The following is a 19,673-nucleotide window of genomic DNA, read 5'->3' as shown; positions in this document are numbered from 1 at the left end:
CTTAAAATCTTGGAGAGCAGAGCATGCGGGAACGGGGCAGGGGGGCACAGTGGTTTTATGACGACCTTCACCCCCAGTACAATCCTGAGCGGCGGCGGACATGACCCTCAGAAACTCAAAAAAAATCCTGTGTTGTTCAAAAGCTGCCAAATGTTAAGCGGGGTTTATAAAACATGCTGTAAATGTTGATAAGGATTCTGGGAAATGTGCTGTCTGGGTAAAGGCCCGCCGTGGCTGCGAACATTCCGCCCGTCTGAATCACCGGCAGGTTCAAAGGGCAATGAGCTGTGCCGCCGAATTCTCACTTTGGTTCATTGCCCCTTTCTGTCTGCCAGGTGCGCTGGTCAATCACCGCCTTTGAAAATGAATGATCCCGCCAAGCAAAACCATTCTAATATCCCGACTGGTTCAAACATTAACTTGAATTTCCTTTGTGGCTCCGGTGTGAGACATGAGCCGATTCTCCATCCTAAGCAGTGGTGATCTGTGACTGTAGGTGATACTTGTGGTTGCCTCAAGACATTCACAGATTACGTTTTCGGTCAAAACAACCTCTAAAATGGTGTACACACATACCCATTAATGCACTACAGCAGTCTTTTCCAACCCGGTCCTCGAAGACCCGTAGACAGTCCACGTTTTTGCTAATAAAATCGTTCTTTCATGTTAACATTCCAAGAAGAAAACATCCTCTTTTAAAATAAGCGCACAATTGTCCCTTTTCTGAATTTCTTTCGCATTTAAGCTTGCAGATGTCTGCATCCTTTCTCTGACAGCTGTTAGGCTGCTGCTGTTTAACAAGACAGTTTCCGGATGATGGACTCACAAGGAGGATGATTATTCTGCTATATTCTGTCATATCGACGGGGTAGCACCCCCTATCGGTAAGGGAAGTAAAGCTCTCAGCAGGATTATCCTGCCAGAAGAGGAGCCTCACACTACATGCTAAACTCTGAGATTCCGGCACTTTCCAGAGCCAGGCAAGAACAGGACACCCCATTAAAAAGGACCTGCAGTGACTAGAGAGCCAGGCCTGACCAGGACTCCCCTTTAAAAGGACCGGCAGTGACTGGAGAGCCAGGCAGGACCAGGACTCCCCTTTAAAAGCACCTGCAGTGACTGGAGAGCCAGGCAGGACCAGGACTCTCCTTTAAAAGGACCTGCAGTGGCCGGAGAGCCAGGCAGGACCAGGACTCCCCTTTAAAAGCACCTGCAGTGACTGGAGAGCCAGGCAGGACCAGGACTCTCCTTTAAAAGGACCTGCAGTGGCCGGAGAGCCAGGCAGGACCAGGACTCCCCTTTAAAAGCACCTGCAGTGACTGGAGAGCCAGGCAGGACCAGGACTCCCCTTTAAAAGCACCTGCAGTGACTGGAGAGCCAGGCAGGACCTGGACTCCATTTTCAAAGGACCTGCAGTGACTGAAGAGCCAGGCAAGACCAGGACACCCCCTTAAAAAGGACCTGCAGTGACTAGAGAGCCAGGCCTGACCAGGACTCCCCTTTAAAAGCACCTGCAGTGACTGGAGAGCCAGGCAGGACCTGGACTCCATTTTCAAAGGACCTGCAGTGACTGAAGAGCCAGGCAGGACCAGGACTCCCCTTTAAAAGCACCTGCAGTGACTAGAGAGCCAGGCCTGACCAGGACTCCCCTTTAAAAGGACCTGCAGTGACTGGAGAGCCAGGTAGGACCAGGACTCTCCTTTAAAAGGACCTGCAGTGACTGGAGAGCCAGGCAGGACCAGGACTCTCCTTTAAAAGCACCTGCAGTGACTGGAGAGCCAGGCAGGACCAGGACTCCCCTTTAAAAGCACCTGCAGTGACTAGAGAGCCAGGCCTGACCAGGACTCCCCTTTAAAAGGACCTGCAGTGACTGGAGAGCCAGGCAGGACCAGGACTCCCCTTTAAAAGCACCTGCAGTGACTGGAGAGCCAGGCAGGACCTGGACTCCATTTTCAAAGGACCTGCAGTGACTGAAGAGCCAGGCAGGACCAGGACTCCCCTTTAAAAGCACCTGCAGTGACTAGAGAGCCAGGCCTGACCAGGACTCCCCTTTAAAAGGACCTGCAGTGACTGGAGAGCCAGGTAGGACCAGGACTCTCCTTTAAAAGGACCTGCAGTGACTGGAGAGCCAGGCCTGACCAGGACTCCCCTTTAAAAGGACCTGCAGTGACTGGAGAGCCAGGCAGGACCAGGACTCTCCTTTAAAAGGACCTGCAGTGACTGGAGAGCCAGGCAGGACCAGGACTACCGTTTGAAAGGACCTGAAGTGGCCGGAGAGCCAGTCAGGAATAGGACTCCATTTTAAAAGGTCTTGCAGTAGCCAGAGAGCTAGACAGGACCAGGACTCCCCCTTAAAAGGACCAGCAGTGATTGGAGAGCCAGGAAAGAACAGGACTCCCCTTTAAAAGGACCTGCAGTGACTGGAGAACCAGGCAGGACAAGGATTCCACTTTAAAAGGACCTGCAGTGATTGGAGAGCCAGGCAGGACCAGGACTCTCCTTTAAAAGGACCGGCAGTGACTAGAGAGCCAGGCAGGACCAGGACTCCCTTTTAAAAGGTCTTGCAGTAGCCAGAGAGCTAGACAGGACCAGGACTCCCCCTTAAAAGGACCAGCAGTGACTGGAGAGCCAGGCAGGACCAGGACTCCCTTTTAAAAGGTCTTGCAGTAGCCAGAGAGCTAGACAGGACCAGGACTCCCCCTTAAAAGGACCTGCAGTTCCCACAAAGTTGGAAGCACAGAGTTGTCCAAAATGCAGAGACAGGTAGGACCAGGACGCCTCTTTCACTGCTTCCCTGGACCCTCCGGTCCACAATGCATGGCCTCCTGTAATCCTCATTCCTCTGCATGCCGCTTTCATCTCGATTATTCAAACACCGTCTCCCTCGTCTCCCTCGGCTCTCAGACAGGCTCAGGCAGGACATTGCAGGACTTTCTCTCATTCACACCGAGATGAAAGACTCCCCCATCTTCAATACACAGCCTTAAATATTTCCTTTTACTACAAGACAATAACACATCAGTTACTCCCCTGCCTACTGGTTACAATTTAAATGTTTACGGTATCAGGGGATCTACAGAGATGGAATCTACAGTTCCAACTGTCACCCCCCCCCCCCCCCCCCCGCCACAAGCTTTTTCGTATGTCAGGGAGCAGCTTTGACCCTGCGGTCGCAGGACCCCCAGACACCTCTGCGGATGTGGAGGCTAATCCTTTCTAATTGAATAGAAGAGAAACGACACTTCATGCTTTAATCTCCAACCCACTGCATTAGGGGGGCTTTCATGTGGCCCCTCTAGATCAATATTATACATATACTTCAAACGTAATTCATACAGGCATAGAGGTACCAATCAGTAAAGTGCACATCAAGGGGGAATGTGCAGCAGTAACAGTGTATGTCTGTGTGTGTGTGTCTGCATAACATTCCTTTCCGGAACTTCTTCTTAGGTCTGCTTACTTCTCAGTGCACCCCACCCAGACCGATCCATTGACAGAGGATGTTTCTCACCTACGTACCTCGTAACTGTACCCTCCTGTGTGGGCATTAGCTGTGCTGTATTCTTGCAGGGGCTGTTTTCGCCGTACATGACTGCAAAGAGATTCCTGGCAATAAGGCAAAGTCTAGTGAGCTGAGTCCGTCTCCATAATCCAGCTCCTGTCATTTTTTTTTTCCATCTCTAGGATCCCACTAAGTCCACTTACCAAAAACAGCAAACGTGGCTTTCTGTCCGGCCACACACAGATTTCATAAACACCCGAGAAGCTATTTTAAGGTATATCAGTGTCTGCCTTTCTCTGACTTATCAAATATCAGTGCCGGTGGCCTTTTGCCCTGTACAGTTACTTTGAAAAGGTTTCCTCTACAGTCAGGAACAGTACAGGTCTTCCGACACACATCAATCTGTCATGTTAAAATCAGGGCATTTTTGCAGAACAGACGTGTGCGACTGTGCACAGCTACGACCTTTTGATCCAAATGTCTTTGTACCTTTGAACGTGTCATTATTCCAAAAGGGTCATGGATAGATTTTAAATATGCAACTCGGCTGAGTTAAAGTGTGCCTGTTCTGGACTGTCCAGGGGCAGAGAAGGTACACAAATTCTCTCTAGCATTTGAAGCAATAAAATTTGCCCCCATTCTGGAAAACAAATGGACGCACCATTTCTACCTGGTTTGATCCCCATAGTACATGAGTTTGTGAGAGTAGAACTGGAAGCACTTACTACAGGCCAAGTTCCTGAAGGTACAGTACTGTGCAATATCTTAGGCGGCAAACAAATTTTTAAGGCTTTTGTCTGGGTAGTAAGTCTACAGAAACACAATTTAACTTTAGAAGATACGCAAATGTACAATAACACAATAAAAACTAACAAGAAATTATTTTGTTCTCCAAAAAGTTACTGGTATCTAGTTGGGTTGCAGGATGCACCACTTCAGTCCCCAGTCCTCTTCTCAGGGGCACCCCAGCCATTCCATGTGTTTCTTAAATTTCACAGCCAGCTCACTTAATTAACAAATTCCTCTAAATAAGTCAATGAGATATTCGGGTTTAGCCAAATAAGGTGGGGTTAGTGGTCGAGTCGAAAAATTCATGGTCTACTGGACAGTTGCTGGACATACTGAAATGATTTTAGGAGAGCTTTTGAAATGGTTAAGCTGACATTGACTATATGGACAAAAATACTGGGACACACCTCTTAATCACTGAATTCAGGTTTTTCATTCAGACCCATCGCCACCGGTGTATAAAATCAAGCACCCAGCCATGCAGTCAGGGTTACAAGCATGTGAAAGAATGGGCTGTTCTGAAGAGCTCGGTGAATTCAAGCGTGATACTGTCATAGGATGCCACCTTTACATTAAGTCAGTTTGTGAAATTTCTTCCCTGCTAGATAATCCACAGTCAACTGTAAATTGGTATTATCACAAAGTGGAAGCAATTAGGAAAAACAGAAACTCAGACATGAAGTGACAGACCATGTAAAGTAACAGCGGGGTCACTGAGTACTGAGGCACAGAGTGTGTAAAAGTCGCCAATGCTCTGCTGACTCAATAACTGCAGGGTTCCACACATCCTCTGGCATTAACTCCAGCACAAAAACTGTGTGTTGGGGGCTTTATGGAATGAGCTTCCATGGCCGAGCAGCTGCATGCAAGCCTCACATCACCAAGCGCAATGCCAAGCGTCAGACGGAATGTTGTAAAGCACGCCACAACTGGAGTCTGGAGCAGTGGAAACGCGTTCTGTGGAGTGACGAATCACACTTCTCTGTCTGGCAGTCTGATGAATGAGTCTGGCTTTGGCGGATGCCAGGAGAACATTACCTGCCTGACTGCATTGTGCCAACTGTAAAGTTTGGTGGAGGGGGGATAATGGTATGGGGTTTTTTCTCAGGGGTTGGGCTTGGCCCCTTAGTTTCAGTGAAGGGAACTCTTGATGTTTCAGCTAACCAAGACATTTTAGACAATTCTATGCTTTCATCTTTGTGGGAACAGTTTGGGGAAGGACCTTTACTGTTCCAGCATGACTGTGCCCCAGTGCACAAAGCAAGACCCATAAAGACATGGTTGGGTGAGTTGGGTGTGGAAGAACCTGACTGGCCCTCACAAAGTCCTGACCTCAACCTTATCAAACACCTTTGGGATGAACTAGAACAGAGAACTTTCAACTGACAAACTTTCAGACGTACGAACGAAGAGGATTGTAAGCCCAAATTGTGTTTGTTGGGCTCCAGCTTAACATAAATGATTTTTTTGTGTTCCAGTTCCGCCTAGTACGACTTCTGGCCCCTACTCCCGCTGTGCATCAGCGTAGCGTGCGTGCTCCCAGCATCCCAATTCTTTGCACTTGATGCTTAATGTTGAATAACAACTTATGAACATTTCAACTTACAAACATTTCAAGTTACAAACGGCCATTCGGAACGTAACTCGTTCGTAAGTAGAGGAGCGTCTGCCCTGCTCTTTGAACTTTACACCATGAACATTTATACGTTTTTCTTTGACTGGCTAAGATGTTTGCACAGCACCGTTCATCCAACAGTCAGAAACAATTCTTAATATATTAAACAATGATTAGACGTATAAATAATAACGTTTCTAAACAGATGTGAACTGCCATTAAACATCAAAGTGTTTCACGTTGAACCAATAGTCAGTAGCAGGTTCAGGCTGCAGTTCAAATGTCTGTTTAATATTGAGTAGCCCTGCCTGGCTGTTTGAATGATTGAGTAGTGCATTTTGGTTAGTGCTTACTAAATGACATTAACTGTGCTGCTTTTCAGGGCAATGTAAGTGACCCCGTGATTATGAAGAACGGTCCATTCGGAAGATTCACATTTTGCTCTGAATATGAGACATGCGGTTTCTGTGATGCTTTGTCAAAAAAAAAAAAAAACTATATATATTCTCCCCAGACATTCCAAGCAAGATGTGCCCCCCCCCCCCCCCCGGCGAATCCATTATTGAACACACACCTACACCCTTGGGACTGTTCTTCAGAGAGCACACCAGAACCCAAGCATGACATGGTGATTGCTTCAACATTTTGCAAAGTTCTGCAATATGTACTGGGAATGTAAGTATTCACAATTACCCACAATTCTTTGTGGTACAATGTTGTCTTCGTGTCATATATTTAATGTGCCCCAGACCTTGGCCTTGTCATCCATCTTTCTTTTCCCAGATTTTCCATTGTCGGATACTGCATCTTATGACATTCTAGCTAGGGACCAAAACACACAGCCTTTAAGCCCCCATAACCCACGTCACCCTCATCCCAGATTTAGGGAAAAAAAAGAGAAAAGCAAAAAAAACTCCCTCACACAGAGGTGTCAAGCAATCATTCTTCTCCTGTTTGGAGCTCTGTGTTTGCTTTAGCTAAAGCAACCCCCAGCCCCCTTTCATTGGGACGCCTCTTCTGATGACATTGCCTACAAAAACACAAGAAAGGAATGTGTTGCGAATGCACCGCCTCGCTGACAGCAAGATGGATGCAGCGAGTGACGATCTTTTGTGCCGGTATCAGACACTCGCATGCTGGTTCGGGAAAAAAAGTGTCAAGGATATTGAGAACAATTCATTCCTATCGCGGAGCATTTGTGTCGGAACTGGTCTGTTTGCTTTTCGAGCGTATGGACACGATTGCCATTCAACACGTGGGCACAAGAAGCCAGTGCGTGTTTTTTATTTCTTCGAAGATTAACGGCAAATTGGTACATCCTCAAAAGGCAATAACATTCAGTCACAAAGCTGTTAGTGTTTTGAAGCATTCAGTCAGTCGCCGTAATCATCAAATTTAATTTTATCCAACTACTGTTCATTAGAAAAAACTAGAACCATATTGACGGACTTAACTGACATTTATTAGTGTTACCGCAAACAGCACGGAGTAGCTGCATAACGTCAGTGCTGCCACTGCCTCGTCAGAACAAACGACTTAAGCACGATCGCGGTAAGTGATTCAGCTGGATTCAGTCCGATACCTCCGTTTCTACCCGTTATAACGGTAACAGCGGTAGCTTTCATTCACAGGGCGACAAAAGTTGCACTTTAAAGTAGGCCTATGTCCGTATACCGTAGGTCTGTATACATATAAGCAGATTATTGCAACTCGGTACCTCACTACCACCAATATTTATCTTCTAACATATCATTACAATTCTGTTAATGTTCCCTCCTAAAAGGGTACAGGTTACAAATGACCATGACCCTTGTGATTGAATGAACTCGACGTTGCTGCGTTACATGCACGCGGGTTGTAGTATTATTATTATAAACAACCTTTGGATGGCGGCGTTCTCCCCTTCGTTCCATCAAATGTCATCATTGCGAGCAACCTGTAGCGCTTATCCTGCTCTTTCCATAAACCAGAATGTGCGGCAGACTTTTAAATGAATGGGAAAGGGAGACCGAGGGGAAAATAAGCCGGGCCTCGAAAAGCTTAACATACGAGGCCAGTAAGTGTTAACTCTAATAATGCCTGAAAGCACAACTCAACAGTTATTGATAGATCCAATTAAACCAGTCCACACAGCAGAATTTCGGCTTTTATCTTACAGCCGATTGTTTTACGCGTTTACGCGACCCGAATTGCCCAGGTTTATGCAGGGTGCTAAACACGATAATAAACCGATCGGTATCTTTCTCCAGGTCTGATAAAACACCTGCAGCCCTGACATACAGACCCGCATTGCCACTAGCACTCGGGCTGTCTTTGATCGACGGCTGCGCTGATTGCCGAAGCTCCAGTCGGAAACGCCGCGTCTGCCTGCTTATTGCGCTTCTATGCTCGCTCCCGATTGCCCGCGTCAGTGTGATTAGATAATTTCCTCCGCTTTAAACTTCACATAATCAATGGGGGCGTGCAGGGAAGTATATTCATGCGGTTTCGTTGACATCAAACAGGCCCAGCCTTTGAAGAAAACTGCCTAATCAATGCCTTAATTACGTGAACACGGATTATAAATATGCTCGACTAATATCTTATGGTCATTATCAGCAAGAATAACGAGGGGGACATTTACGGGTTTGCGGATGGAAGTGTTTTAAACTAATGAGTTCTTCGTCTGATTAACGATTACTACTACTCCAGTAGTAGTAGTTGTAGTAGTAATAATAATAATGATATTATCAATAATATTAATGAAAATAAACTAACGACATTTGTTCCTGCATTACATTTTCAAAGAGACCAAATGAAAATTCTGTCATTGGCCTATTGTTTAATTCATAAAGACCTATAGATTTTTAAATACAGATTTAAGTAAAACTGCTACAGAATCTAGGTTTATAGCCGGTAAACGTTTCCGTACTGTGAATAATTACATAATTAACTTGTTTTAATGCAGAGGAAATTACGTGCTTCAAGGGCTATTCGACAGTGGAAAACGCTATAGGCTGCACTGCTATAGATCCCACCGATCCGACTCGCTGCCGGTGCATTTGGGCGAATATGGTCAATTAAACCGCATTCAAATCAACTTCAAACACAACTTATTAAACCGAATCAGCTATTTAGTAGCATAAAATTCATTAACATTTTTGATCGTAGAATTAATTCCAAATATAACTGTTTCAAATTAGCCCTAAATAGAAGAATTTTATTCGTAGATCTATTGTGGTTTTAACATAAATAGGTCCATACAAATTCGACATGTGCTGTATGAGTGACTTATAAGCTAGTTACTAATTAATAAGATAATAAGTAAATATTTGCAAAAATGTTGATACAACCAAAGTTAGGCCTATATTTTCTATCCTTAATTGTGTTTTATGGGGCTATTTATATGTTCTTCGGGGTAGAAATCAAACGAAACATTTTAAAAAATTAAATCAGAGGATATTCACCTTAAAATTATATATGTAGGCCTACGTATTCATATTTTTGTGATATACGGTGTTTTTTTTAGCTTGTTGCATTGTTTTATATGTTTTTAGATTCAGATTTTAAAAATACAGAAATTATTTTTAATTATTTTAAAGTAAGAGCCCGTTATTGGCTATCATCGTCGTTTACAGCTACTTTAAACGGCTACCCTACAGATTGGCGCGAGCTCCTGGGGACGCTAACAGGTAAAGACGTTGTGAAAGAGTCGCTTTTGTTTCAGTTTTCAAAAAAAAAAATAATTAAGGTTGAAACTTAAAAGTTAAAAATAAACACCACGTTTGAATCGCACTCGCTGATTTTGCAAACTTTTTAAAATTCGCACGGCTATCATTATAGAAATGCCGAAACATTATTACATACTGTATACCCTGGTGTGGTGGCTTTTCCTTCGATTGCATTTCTGTTCACCTATTCATCGCTACTTACCTCTTTATCAATGAATTTATTTTTTAGAGAACTAACGTGTTTCCTATTTTATTACAGTGACATTTTTATTCCCTATATCAAAAATGTGTCCCTGGATCGATTACTGCTATTATTCGTTACTGTTTCTAATAACAAGCCACGATGTCAGCTTTCTGCTCGTTCAGTTATCACTGCTTCTGATGCTACCGTTACGGAGGACTGACTGTTAATTATATGCATTCTCAGTGTTAATGTGAGCACGTCGTTACTTCGGCTGCGTAAGTGATGTTCGTGCTAATTTAGCAGGGTCCGTTTTTTGTGTCCCACTGTGTTAATGGCGGTGATGAGGATTGTACTTTTTGATGATGTTCTTGTTGTTGATATCAATAATATAAATAATTCTGCTTCACATCAGGTCATAACCCCTGTGGTGAAAGTACGATGTCCCGCTTAGCAATTTTGGGTCAGAAGTTGTAACTTTAAAAACTTTAATAAGCACAAAAAAATAAAGTGATGCCTAAACGCGGCACCCATTTTGAAATACATATATTTAGCAACTATGTGTTAGGCCTAATAAAATGTTGCATTATTTAATTTACTATTACCAGCGTTTAACTATGAAACGCAGTTTTTTTTGTAATTATATTTGAGAAACGACACTTTCCATTTTTTTTATTTTTGCTAATGAAACCTGCGCCAGTTACTTTGGTCATTCGGGTGCGCATATTGCTCCGCTGTACACGCACGAACCTATACAGCCGAGAAGTTCTTTTTAAAAGTGCATTTCTTCTCCCTGTCTCTTTTGTGTGGCAATATACGTGTGTACAGATATTTTTTTCTAATAAGCAGCAGATGATCATACAACTCTGGTCGTATATTTCGTATAGGTTACATAAACGGTAAATATAAACGTGAACATCAACTCACCGACACACTCGTTGGCTTCTCGGGCTGTAGCGCGCTGCCAAGGTCGATCGTAGTGAAACGGTTTACATCTGTCACACTCCGGGCCCGCAGTGTTGTGCTTGCATTCGCAAACAAGGTTTCCTTCCCGGTCTTTTACGCACCTCGACGCGTGGCCATTGCACTTGCAGCGACCGCCAACCTGCAAGTCCGAGACCGCGTAGAAATAGGAGTCCCGCGCGAGCTCCGAATCGTCCTCGTTCTCGTCCCCAAACGTGTGCAGTCGGCTGAATGTCACTTTGATATCGGTAGCGGTGACCCAGTCCTGAAGCACAGGCGAGTTATCAAAGTCATGTGCCGAGGGTCTACCATCCAAGGTGCTGAACGCAATAAGACCCCCGGAGAGTGGATGCATATCCGTGTGAGAGTCTGTGCAGATGGCTTCTTGTTCGTTCTGCTTGGTGATAGCTGCCTTGTTTTGTTTATTATACATTTTCCTGCACTGCGTAGAATAGAACTGGAAAGGGACCCAGGTTTTTCCGTAGTCCATTGACTTAAATATCGCCATAGATTCGGGTCGCGGGGAGCAAAACTGCAAGCTCACGTAAGTCACTTCAAATTTTTTACCCAGGGACAGTGTCAACGTGACATTTTGCGGGTACTGGATGTAGTTTTCCGACTGCCAACAAGTGAGGTTATGAGGGTTGTTAAGATCTGTCAAATATGCCGGTGGGTGATGCTTCTTAGGGTCACCGGCATCGCAAATGTGACAGTTCCTGTTCCTCTCGTCTCCCTTTTCCGTCACTACGCAGTACCTAGCGGGCGGTTTTCCACAGGTGCTGGAAACGCGCACTTCCTTCCCGAACGCCGAGTTCACGAAATCGGGGATGCATCTCCTGGGGTTGCCATTCTCGTCGTAGCACGGATCCGGCGGAGACGTCTGAGCTGCGAACATGCTCATCCCATAACCGCAACGAACCTTTTCAACCATGAAGGAGACAACCACTAAAGTGGCCAAAACCTCAAAAATCCTGAACATTGTAATCCGCTGTCTCCAGTGTCTCCTGCGCTGAAATATATAGGCGATCCCTAGGAGAGAACGGTATTCATAGGTACACTTGTGAAATTTTCCTAAAGCAGAAAGCTGCAGAAGAAGAGAAAAACACACTTAAACGAATAAAAAATGTACAGTTAAATGACGATTTCAAGATTTAAGCAAATCCTCATTTAAACGCTTCGGTAATGTTTTAATAGGTCAACTGTCACAGAGACGAATCTTTATTATTCCAAAACTTACTGTTGTATTTGAACACCCTGTCTAAACAATTATGCACATAAACGTATCATGAGAATACGTTCTGTGAATTAAACATGCTTACGAGGTAAAGAAATCTCCACATAGGACTCGGTACCTCGGAATAACTGTTCAGCCTGGCAGAAAAGTAATAAAACGCTTCTCAGCGTGCTCTCTCACTTTTTCTCTTTCGGAGTATATTACAAACGTTTTTGTGTTCTTGTTTGTTTCTTGGAACCCTGAAGCAAAAAATACAGTGTAAGACAGTTGTCGGCTTTCCCTCTCCCTTTCTCTCTCCTTCGATCTCTTTCTCGCCCTCTCTCTCTCTCTCTCTCTGTCTGTCTGTCTCTCTCACTCTCTCACACTCTCTTGTGCCGCATTCACTCTCCGTATAGAAAGTGAAGGACGACTTAAGATTCTGCCGCGCTTGAGGTCATCTTAAAAGGGTGACACTCACTGCGTTAAAGGAGAGAACAACGACATCCACTGGTAGATTATCAAGGCAGGAATATATCGTATAGTAACGTAATCATGGGTCGAAATGAACATTAAAAGCGGAAAACTGCCTTTTACATTAGGTATCACACTTTCAGGGAATTATGTATTTTTAGTTGTTATGAACTTCCAGAGAAGTAACATTATTTTCCAATGGATGCTATTCGTTGCCGATATCGTTACTGCGCTCGATCCTTACTCACCGCCTCCTGTTTATTCGACTTTTTAAATCATACAGAGCGTCTTAACACCTGTCCAATATACCGCTTTGTTTTGTTCTTCTTTTAAGTGCAAATACAGCGCTTGAAACGCAGCCATGTTCTTCGTATTAGTGGTAATTACGACAAGTATCGGTCAAAGCCCTGAAAACACTTGGTTAGTTGAAAATAGTCCCTAAGGGTTACATGAAGTTACACAGCAAGAGCGGAACGCAAAAATCGATTTGGCCAAGTTTTGCGGACAAATTTATAGACGACTGCTGGAAAGAAAGACTGCACTTTATATGGGCGAAGAAACTATATATATTACGTACAAAAACAAATTTAATAAAAATTAGCTTCTCATATACAAATTAAAAAAAAGTATTAGAAATTGTTATTTCGTTGCTGCCATAACCTATAACACAAGTACCCGAACAATACTACTACTATAATAATAACAATTCATGCGGTAAAACTACGTATTAGATCCTTCGGTTCATGCGTTTTTCTTTCGGGTATCTACAGGTTGTAGTTTCCTTAGGAGAAATATTACAAACGATTTGGCAAGTGTGTAACTTTACAGATACTTGTCCTTGTCAGCGTCCTGGCAGATGTCGTGTCACATCTTCGATTAAGTAAGACGCATTTTTAAAAACCAGTTGCATCTTTTAGAAAGATTCTATAAATTCAAATTCATGAAAGGAATTAGATAAATGTACTAAAGGGAGGAGACACGCGGCCTCCCCAATTCACGTTAATAAATCCCCCTGGAAAATAGAAGTGAAAATTAATGGAGATAAAGAAATGTTATTTCTGACAGAGCATTTGCGGTACGCGCAGCAAATTAATTGTTTTCTAATGTTAGATTTTATGCTAGAATATTAACGTGTGTATGTTCAATTAATGAAGCCGTCTGTCTTAAATGATTCGCTTTGGGTTTTATAACTGCTCTATCGGTCGGCTGCGGTCCTTTTCCGGTCTCCTGAAAGTATCTGGCCTTACAGTTCATTTTAGGGGATGAATTTTCCAGGCCTGCTCTTCGGCAACATTTGTGTAAATTACTATTTGGACAATAATTAAAATGCCTAAAACCTAAATTTAGGTTCTACTGGAACTGTGGTAGCGCCGTAAGACGTAATCCAATGTGTTTGTACCTGGATATGCTGAGCTCGCTTCGGTCCCTACGGACTGATCCAGATGTGATTCTTGGACATTTATTGGACCATGGAAATGTATTCGTTCTACGGGATACTGCCATATTCCCATATCAAGAGTTTCTGCTGGAAGCCCCGCAGCTTATTGCAAAACCAAGCGTCGGGTTTGGAGCTTTACTCGAGGTCGCTTTTTTATTCGACACGCTTTGGGCCCAGCAGTCGAGGCTAAGAAATGGGCTCTATGCAAATTCCCCCTTCTGAATGCCCCTGGAGTCGAAAGCAAAGGTAAATGGTCTGTTGTAAATTGAATTAGAGCTTGATTAATCTGTTCCAGGACGTGGTTGCCCAGCGGGGCGTCTTTGGCACTGCTGACGGTCGCCCAACAGGACAGTGGGCTATCACCAGGCTTCATTTAGCCTCTTTTCTCCAGTTCCCGTGTCCATCCTTGACAGAGTCGTCAGGAGAAAATGGCCACTGCACAGTGGGGGGGGAGGGGGGGGGCGCTAAGTGCCCTTCCAAAACATTTTAGAACAGGTACAAACAATTTAACTGAATCAAATTTAAATGACATAATCAAATTTAAATCCACAACATTAGTGTGTAAACGCAAAATAAATGATAGTACGATTAAGTGCATTTTTATATGGTAATTTATTAATCGACACCTTTATTTGTACAGTGATATACGTCTCCATCTATTTAATATGCAACATTATAGCGAAAATCTGTCATGTTTTTAATTACATAAAAATATTTCTTACATTCAATATTTCATCCAGGAATTCAGTTAAATGAAACAATTTGTGTAATTCCATGCTAGTTTTTATGGTAGTTTACTTGACAAAAAATGTTACATTACATGCCATTTCTCCTCCTTAAACCCCCGAATATTCCATTGTTCGCATGTAAAATATAACTTTTTGGATTTTGGAAATAGGCGCAAAAACTACGGTTACCGGAGACAAACTATGTTAATTATCCGGCTAAATTTGTCCGGTGAATGTGCTTCCTGAAATGAGATATATAGCTGAGATTCAGATTTTTGATTTCAGTCGGTCGCAGAAAAGTTCGTAAATCTAGGTAGCGACGGCCTGCTGCAGGTCTTATGGAAATCAACGAAGAGCCGAGTGAAATAATCAGGAGCGATTTATTCCTCCGGAGTGGCAGCTCTTTAGAAACACGGGCGAATGGCATTTTCTTGCCTTAGAAGCGCCTTTCTACCAGATTTTGTTCAGATTAGACTGGTCGATGAATGCGGCCATTATTCGCGCTAGTTTCTCCCCTGAAATGCCAAATTAATTACCGAGGTTTGATTCAGGGTGAGAAAAGCCGTGAAAGAGCAGCTAAAGATAATGTGTATGGAGGGCACACATGTATAGCGCTATACACTTGTGGGCCTTTTGATTAGTAATTAGATATTTATGTTACATATGCATATAAAGTTATTAATGTGTGGGAGGTAAAAAAAAAATTAGTAATTATAACCGTTGCCTGTATGTCGTTAGTTGTTCCAAAACAGAGAAATCCATTGTGTTATACATCCATACATCCATACATACTTAAATAAGTTCAAAATCTATTATTATTATTATTATTATTATTATTATTATAAAGAGAATTCAGAATGCTGATTGGGTCTTATATTTGCATTTTACATTTATGAAATTGAAGCTGGCTTCATTTTATCCATTATGCTGTAAAAAAAATATAAAAATAAGGTGTTTTATTAAGGGGCGGCATGGTGGTGCAAAATCAAATCAAATCAAAATCAAATGTTCTCCCCATGTCGTCGTGGGGTTTCCTTCAGGTACTCCGGTTTCCCCCCACAGTCCAAAAACATGCTGAGGCTAATTGGACTTGCTAAATTGCCCATAGGTGTGCATGCGTGAGTGAATGGTGTGTGAGTGTGCCCTGCGATGGGCCTCGTGCCCATTGCTTCCGGTATAGGCTCTGGACCCCCCCGCAACCCAGTAGGATAAGCAGTTTGGAAAATGGATGAATGGATGGTGTTTTATTAACATCATACTGCTCTCCTGCTCACCTGCTCTCCATAGCTGCTCTGCTTGGTTGCTCCCAATAGCTGCTCTCCATAGCTGATCTGCGTGGCTGCTCTCCATTGCTGATCTGCGTGGCTGCTCTCCATAGTGCAGCAACAGAAACCGCTTGAAGATGTTGTGGTACCTTGAAACCTTATTACTAGGTTGTAATTTTCTGTAATATTTGAGTAGGCCTATTTTAATATTTTGAAAAATATATTGCATATGTATAATCCAAATGAGGGTAGTGCAGTATGGATTTTAAGATTGATTGTTGGATTAGGTTTCTGCAGAGGGTGACAGAACAACAATCAATCTGTCTTCTGCACTTTAATTTAATTACTGCTGTTATTGCTGTGGTTCCTTCAAATGATGCCATTCAACTGAGTTTGGTATGATAAAACAAATCAATAGTATTTTTTTGTCCATCGATTGGCTGTTATGTTGCAAATATGATATTTAAATATTTTTATTTATATTCAGCTTTCACTCCTCCACTTGAAGACACACTGTCAGGAACAAAAAGAGTACAAATTTGTACCTTTGCTTGTTACTAGGTAAATGTATCTTTTAGTGTAATTTAAGGTACAGATATAGACTCTGAGGAGCATGCCTAAGGTACAAACAACATTAATGTACCATCAACGGTACAAATGTATTCCTCATAGTCCATTTCTGTATCTTAAAAAGTACATTTACCTACATGTAGGGTACAATTGGCAGACCCTTGTGGATACAGTCCCATTTTCAAGCAAAGGTACAAATTGGTACAATTTTTGTTCTGATAGTGCACTACCTCTACAACATTTACACTGTTGTATAATATTAATTCATATAAAATATAGCTGTAAACTGCAAGTTAGATACAACGTATATTTTCTTCTGTTTTTCTATTTTAGGTTCGGTCACTGTCGTAAGAGCGACATCTTGTGGCTGAAAATTTAAAATATTGCACGTGCCGTAGCAGCTATGGTTCGTGTACATAGAGCGCGATATACATAAACCAATTTCTACATTAACCATTTATAAGCGAATGAATTACTAACATTATTGTATTACGTAACCACAAATGTTCAAAATATTGACTATGAGAATCGCTGTAAATAAGTGTGGTACACATTATCCTGATTTAAGGTCACGAGGAGAAATTTGATGGTATCAGTACGTCCGGAAATCACATAGCAGGTATGTGGTAAATGTATGTAATTAAAAAAACATTACATTCCCAATAACATATTTGATTTTAATACGAAACTATTTATATGTATGTCTTCTTAATTGTTGGTATGTAAACAAATGTTTTATATTTAATTATACTTGAATTTCGATGCGGGATAAATGAAGTATTTCTATTCTATTCTATTTTAAATATACTTTGTGCTTTAACTCATTTTGTCAAATGTATGTTTTTTATATGATTGTTTTGACACAGGTGTGTAAGTGTCGGTTAACTATTGCTTACGAAGGATAAGAAATCTACAGGGTTTGTATGCAAGAAAAAGACACGCGTGGTCTTGTAATAGTATAACTATATGCTTGGTAATTTCAGTATAACGCCTAGGAGTGAATAAACTAGACATAAAATGGCACTCCCCTCCATAATAACCCCTCCAAGTCTGTCACGCCACAATGACTAATTCTCTTATTCGCTTCAAACACAAATAGCATGTCGCTTACCAAGTGACTGGCGAACCTGTTTTTTTTTTTTTAAGAAAAAAAAAAGTTCCTTATCTGCCGAAACCTGAAACATTTTATTTAAATGTCATCACAGTGCCGGGCAATAGAATGGTGATGTGCGTCACCCAACCAAATCAATTAACTTTTGAAATAACAGAATTATTGTTTTGAATATCACGGATGCGATCATTTGCTGATATGATGTGCCCATCCCACCATGTTTATAGCCAGTATTTCAATCTCGCGTTGTGAATACAAGCTGGCGTGTCTGTTTAAACTTTTAAAAATTTACAAATTACCACCGCACGTCATTATTACACGTTTTTTGTGTTGCTTTAACCGACGTTACGTATTCTACAAAATACCATGGTTCCGTTGTTACTCTGCTTTGTAACAGACGGGCGGCGGTATTTCCTTTTCCAGTTTTGCGCAAATTGTTGTCCCATGTCGCCTGGGGTATATTAAGTGCGACTAATAGCGACACGCAAAGTGTCCCAACTTGTCATGCAATGTAAAGGACTTACGGGTATTTTGTTTAAATAATCTATATCTTAGTACTGTATATGTCCGTCCCACGACCACTAAATGCTTTGGATCAGCATCGGAATCTTTCTTTCCTGGTCAGTGGATGGACAGAGAACGATGCTTATGAGACCGCTTTTGGGAGACTGTACGTCTTTCCGACGATAAGATGAACTTTATTGATCTCAGAGGGAACTTCTGTGATTAATATCCTTCCTCGCCGATCCAGTATTTGCGTTAGGTGTATATAGACTTAATCTTAGACCAAAATCAGGTTCCCTCTCACATTTTCGCCAAATTGCGTCTAAATACCTGGACAAAAACGCATTTGAGGGAGAAAAAAAAAACAAAGAAAAACAGAATTGTTTGCTTACTCCCCACAGGCCACGTGAACGCCACGCTATACACTACGTATTTTATATATGATCTGATTTATACACGAGCTTACAGAAGTTTCATTTATGCATAGTCTAACATGCACGCATGTTTACATTTACGCACACCTCACCCCATACAGAGCCGCTTTCTGGCACAGCGACAGAAGTTTTACCTTACAGCGTGAAATGCAAATTTCAGGCAAAACAGCTGCAAAGGAAGTAAGAACCTGCTGTTGCGCTAGGCGAGAATTTTTTTGTTTGTTTGTTGAGTCAGGAACTCAGCATCGCTACATGAAGCGTGTGTATGTGTGTAGTTCGTATTATAGCTTAGATGGCATCTGGAGCGATTAATACTTTGTACGTTACATAGCCTTGGTGAACGAGTCGTTCACGATATGCATGATTTACATGAAATACATTCTTAAAATTATATGTAACAGATCCGTGTGGCTGCCACATAGTTTGGGGTATTTTTAAGTTGGATATAGTGTTTTTCTGTCAATTCCGTGACAAGTGCACAGATGACACACGGGCTCCCTGAGTCACCCAGGAAAAACGAGAACGTTCCCCGGATTATTAAAATATTTGGATAGCGCGTCTTTAAACGTCATGCGCTCTAACCTCGATGCTAAATGGCAGATGTAGCTAAATACTCCATCTCCTCTGCCGACTTTTAAGTAAATAGCATAAAAAGCTATTCAAAGTGCTGACTACTATACAAACTAGTGATGTAATTCAAGCTTTTTCTTTGTATATGGGGGTTCTTCTTTAAGGGGAAAAACTGTTACCGAATACCAGCTTGTTCTTGTATTCACCTGATTTAAGCGGCTGAGTGATTTGAGCTTCCTGCATGTTTGTGCGTCACATTGTCACATTTTGCACCTCTAATAGTTACGACGGATTTCAAATCCTTGCTTTCGTTATCCTTCCTGTCCCTTACTCACCTTATTGGTAGCTCATTTCCCCTCTGTTCCCCTTAACTAGTCTGTAAAAAAAAGTAGTATGTTAAAAGTTCCTCAGCAACACAATGGAAACAATGTTTGTATTACTTCTCCAAATTACCCAAACACACCAAATAAGTGAGGCCATGTCAAATCTATAAGAAAAACAGAACAGGAATATGAATGAATCAAAATCCACACAAAAGAACGTTTTGCAAAAGAGAAGCCCCTCCTTTTGTTACCACATGGCCTGCCTTCCTCATTGTGCTTTCGTGCA

General features: G+C 42.3%; 1 protein-coding gene across 1 annotated transcript in view; it reads right to left on the bottom strand.

Annotated features, from left to right (window-relative positions):
* The window catches only part of ntn1a (netrin 1a), a 51,812-nt gene extending 39,439 nt beyond the window's left edge, over positions 1-12,373 (bottom strand). The window contains 2 exon segments of the mRNA XM_049013917.1: positions 10,725-11,844; positions 12,080-12,373. Of these exon segments, the coding sequence (XP_048869874.1) occupies positions 10,725-11,844; positions 12,080-12,100 (1,141 nt within the window). The 5' untranslated portion in view covers positions 12,101-12,373.
* Positions 12,374-19,673: the final 7,300 nt, after the last annotated feature.

This window comes from Brienomyrus brachyistius, chromosome 5 (genome assembly GCF_023856365.1).
Source record: "Brienomyrus brachyistius isolate T26 chromosome 5, BBRACH_0.4, whole genome shotgun sequence".
NCBI classification, from domain to species: domain Eukaryota; kingdom Metazoa; phylum Chordata; class Actinopteri; order Osteoglossiformes; family Mormyridae; genus Brienomyrus; species Brienomyrus brachyistius.
This window is presented reverse-complemented; position numbering and strand designations above follow the sequence as displayed.